Source organism: Charadrius vociferus, unplaced genomic scaffold, assembly GCF_000708025.1.
Source record: "Charadrius vociferus isolate BGI_N301 unplaced genomic scaffold, ASM70802v2 scaffold824, whole genome shotgun sequence".
In the NCBI taxonomy this organism is placed as follows: Eukaryota; Metazoa; Chordata; class Aves; order Charadriiformes; family Charadriidae; genus Charadrius; species Charadrius vociferus.
This window is the reverse complement of record NW_009647956.1, coordinates 99,691-104,032: the sequence shown is the minus strand read 5'-3', so window position 1 is coordinate 104,032 and position 4,342 is coordinate 99,691. Positions and strand designations below refer to the sequence as shown.

The 4,342-nt window shown below is 61.0% G+C and overlaps 1 protein-coding gene across 1 annotated transcript in view; it reads right to left on the bottom strand.

Annotated features, from left to right (window-relative positions):
• LOC104285043 (protein eva-1 homolog C-like) overlaps positions 1 to 4,342 on the bottom strand; it is an 8,785-nt gene that overhangs the window by 3,555 nt on the left and 888 nt on the right. The window contains exon 2 of the mRNA XM_009883436.1: positions 2,041 to 2,240. Coding sequence (XP_009881738.1) covers positions 2,041 to 2,240 — 200 coding nt within the window. The remainder of the gene's footprint in view (positions 1 to 2,040; positions 2,241 to 4,342) is intronic.

Genomic DNA, 4,342 nt, shown 5'->3' with positions numbered 1-4,342 from the left:
GGGGGCCATGGCGTGTCCCCGTCCCCCTCTGCCGCCCCTCTGGGAAATTGCCCTGGGATCCCACCACCTGAGGCGATGGAGCCCCTTTCCATCTCTCCTCCCCCTCCTCAGTCCCTGTCCCCCCCCAGCCCAGCCCAGGGCTGAGCCTCCTCTTGGTCTTCGATGGTGGCTGGAAGTGAAATTTGAGGAGGAAATGCAACTAATCTCCCTCCCCAGGTTTTGCCTAAACTGAGTTGAGCCTCAGCAGCAGCATTGCTCTTGGCTCTCTAAACATCCCTTCTCCTGCAGCAGCCTCCGGGCCATGGGGAACCCAGCCCTGTACGATCACGGTCCCCTGGGTGGAGTGGCTCCATCACGCTGCAAACCTGAGCGGCACTGATCCTGCTCACAGTCCCGCCCTTCGGTCTCCAAACATCTGTGCCAGGCCATATCCTCCATGTGTGCCTGACACGCAAGCTCTGGGGACCCGGGCCTGTGTTTGCAGGGTGGTTTGCGGGGCCAGCTTGGTGCCATGCCAGCACAGTCCGGCTTGGTGCCAGCAGAGCTCCTGGGACATGTGGGATGCTGGGAAGGGACCTGTGGCTGGGGCAGGACCGAGCAGCAACGCCTCATGAGCTCCCCGAGCAGGGAACTGGCCTCTCAGCTCTTGCTCCTCTTCTCGGGCTCCATGTTACCCTTCCCCACAGGCAGCTGCATGCAGCTGGGTTTGCTGCGGTTCTGCCCCAGCTCCAGCAAGGCGCTGGAGAGGGGGAAGCAGTTACGGTTTGGGCATGCTGTGTCTGGCACAGCGCGTTGCCCATCTCTCCCGCTCTCCCGCAGCCAGTGGGTGCAGCATCTCCCCAGCCTTCGTTAGAGCTGAGTAGGTGGACCAGGGACTTGCAGCTGTGGCCGAGGAGTGTTCCCTGGCTAAGCAGGTCTCCGGAAAAGGCAGCCACCAGGCTCCTGTGGCTACAAGGCCAGCTCCAGCCCCAGACACTCGTGTGTGTGTGGGGGGGGTCATGGGCCAGTACAGCCCCAGGGAGATCAGGCTCCAGCGTTCAGCCAAGGTTGAAGTTGCTGAGAAATGGAGGAGTTTGGCTGGCAAAGGACGCATGCTCGAGGCTTTGCAGAACAAGTATTATTGCTCTCCTTGCTCCCTCCCAGGTGACCACTATGATGCCTGGACTGGGCTGCTGCCAGCTGCAACAGCCGTTCTGCTCCAGGGCATCCCAAGGCCACGGATGCTGCAGCCAGCTGTGCTGGCACGGGGAGCCAGAAGCCAGGATAAAGCTGCAGGACGCCAAGGGATGACATCCCTCCCGGCTCCTCTCTGCCCCGTTCCTCAAGCTGCTCATGATGTCTCATGAGTGGGGCTGGTGGAAGGCTGATGCCCTCACCGGGCACAGGGTTTTCCCCCAAACACAAAGAGGAATTGAGCACAGCCGCAGGCTGCGGGGCTTTTGGAGCAGCGCGGCGAGTGCTTCCTCCAGCCAGGCACCAGCTCTGGGGAGGTTCCTTCCCTTCTGCCAGCCCCTGCCTTCCTCCCCTCTCCCTGCACTGGCTGCTGCCATCAGCAGACCCTCCTTTGGGCCTGCTTCATTAATCTGCTCCTTGGGAGCTGCCAGCACAGACGGGTGCTTCTGGCTGGGGAAGAGCCGAAGGCTGTGCTAACCCTGGGGGATGCCCTGAGCACAGCATCCCTTGGGGCCCCTGTCCCCCTCCCCCAGCCTGGCACCCCGGCTGCTGCACCACCCCGCTCCTGGCATCCAGCTGCCAGCGCTTTCTCTGAGCCTGCTGTGTCTTGCGGGATTACTCCAAAAGCCAGCTCAGGATGCAGTGGTGCCTCCTGGCAGGCTCCTCTGGAGGGCTTGTCCCACCCTGGGACCCACCGCAGAAGGTCTCATCCACCCTTATCTCCCAAAAATGCTCTGGGAAAAGGACCCCAAGGGTGAATGTTGACAGGGCATGGCGAGGCTGCGCTGTCTGCACTGCCCAGCCCGAGCAGGCAGCCCAGTGACCTGGGGAAGGAGGGGTGGGCAGCCCGGTCCCTTGGGCCCTTACCAGGTGGGCAGTGGTGGACATGCACTCGGTGCTCTCCTGGGAGGCATTGCCAGGGCTGGGGCAGAGGTTGGGGCTGGGCACGCGACGCCCGTAGAAGGCGCTGAGGATGCTGATGGTGGTCTTGCGAGGGCAGACGATGAGGAGCTGCTCCCCGTCACAGGTGTGGATAGTGTGGTTCCTCAGCACCTTGCGCAGGTACCCTGGAAGGGGAGAGCATGGGCAGTGTTGGACGCAGGATACACCGGGACCACAGTGGTGGCGGTGTGTGGGCTCCTGACAGCTGGTGGCAGTGGGGACGTCCTGGGCTGGGGCATATATGGGGCAAACGGAACCAGAGTGGGGCTGCGGCAGTGAAGGTGGGCTTGCAGCAAATCTTTTATCCAGCATTGCAGCCAGGAGGCTGGAAAGCAGCACGGGGTAGCTGAGCTAGTTAGCAAAGGGAAGTGAAAGCTGGGGGCAGGACCACAGGTTAGAAAAAACACATACAGAAGAATCCCATGATGAGTAGTCAAGGGTTTAGAGAAAATTAGGCTTGTTACGGAGACATGGGGAGAAGAGAGCAAGGACAAGCCAGAGACGATCCCCGGAGCTGGGGAGAGGATGATGATTTCTGTGACATGATGCCAAGCCACGAGCTGGCGGAGAGAAAGGTCCAGTGGCTGCTGTGAGCTCCTGCAGCTGCCTGGGTTGGTATGGATGAGTGTGAGCCACCAAGTCATCATCTGAGCCCAGCCGACCCGGGTCTCTCTGCCAGAGAAGCCCAGTGCATCAGTGTGAGCCATTCCCAGCCCACAGCCTTTCCAATTGGCACTGCCTCTTCTCTCCCTGAATTCCTGGCACGGGGTATTCCTCTCTTCTAATCCTGCCCAGTTGGTGTCCCAAAACACTTACCCTGTTGTTTTCCCCACAAGGGACAGTAAGGTGGGGCTGTCCTGCCCAGCCTTTAAGAGCGTTTAACACTCAGCTATCAGCTCTGACTGGTACCAGCTGTGCTGTGTGAGTGATGCTGTTTGAGTAAAAGCTCTGCAGGCTGCCGGGGGTGCTCTGAGTGGGCACCCGTTGCTGGAGGGGGCTGAGGAAGCGGGAAAAGCTGACAAAAAATGATGCGTAGGGCCCTGGACAGACCAGTTTGCATCAGGCCTCTGAATAAAACAAAAGCAGAGGGGAAGCATCGTTCTGAGGCTGGGAGGTGGGGACAGGGGAACCCCGGTACCTGCCAGGCAGGACCGTGGGCTGCCAGGTGGGTCAGAGACCCCAATCCCCAGCTCTGGGGTCCTTGGAGGGACTTGCACCCTGGCCCCAGCCCAGAGCTGGGGTCCAGAGCAGGACCTGCACCCGGTCCCCCACCCCGCAGTGTGTCACACCCCCTAAACCGATACCACAAGGCAGTCCTGCCGGATCCCATCCCTGTGCTTCTCCCTCTGTCCCTCCGCAAACCGGTGCCAGGCTCAGCTGCACAAAGGGCCCCTTTCACCTTCCCTGCTGCCGCTAACCATTTGGCACCCGCGGCCAGCATCCCTCCCCGGGAGACATCCACGGACACACTAGGAGCTGCCCCTGCTCTGGGTTAATCCTTCCCTCAGACACGGGCAGCCACTGGCATTTCTTGGCTTCTTTTTCTGTGCAAGCGTGGGATGAGGGAGTGGGAGGGCCACAGCCTGTGCAGGTGCCCTTTCTCCTCTGCGCGCCGGGGGACAGAGCTAAGGGGAGGCGGAGGAGGGTGGACGGGAGCAGACGAGCTGTTTTAGCCAGATCAAAGCTCCAGTGAGAGGCAGGGATGCTGCTTGGAGGACACAGAGCTGGATCAGCCCCGTGAGGTGCAGCGCCCACAAAGAGGGGGGCAGGACAAGCCCCGTCCTGCCCCTCTCCTCCTGTTGTCCCATGTCACTGGGAGCTTGTTTGTCACAGCCTGGCTCTTGTGCCGGCTCCGCAGCCGCCCGGGGCTCGATGTCTGCCTGGCACATACTCCAAACCTGCCTGCCTGTCCCGAGACAGCTGGCGGTGGGGCTGCCCAAACCCCCGCTGCTGGGCCAGCCCTGGGCACAGAGGGCTGAGCCAAATCCTGGGGATGCTGGGGGACATGGGGGAGGAACACGGGGAGAAATGGGTTTCCCCAAACCCGGCCCACCTTGCCGCAGGCACTCTCCTCTGCTGCCGTGCTGGCTGGCAGCACTGGCGGTTTGTATTTGAAAACCAAGGCTCAAACAGCACCTTTGGGACAGAGGTTCCTCCATCACACACAGCAAGCAATTGCGTAGATTTTTTTTTTTTTTTTTTTTTGTTAAACCAGGGGAAGGAAGCT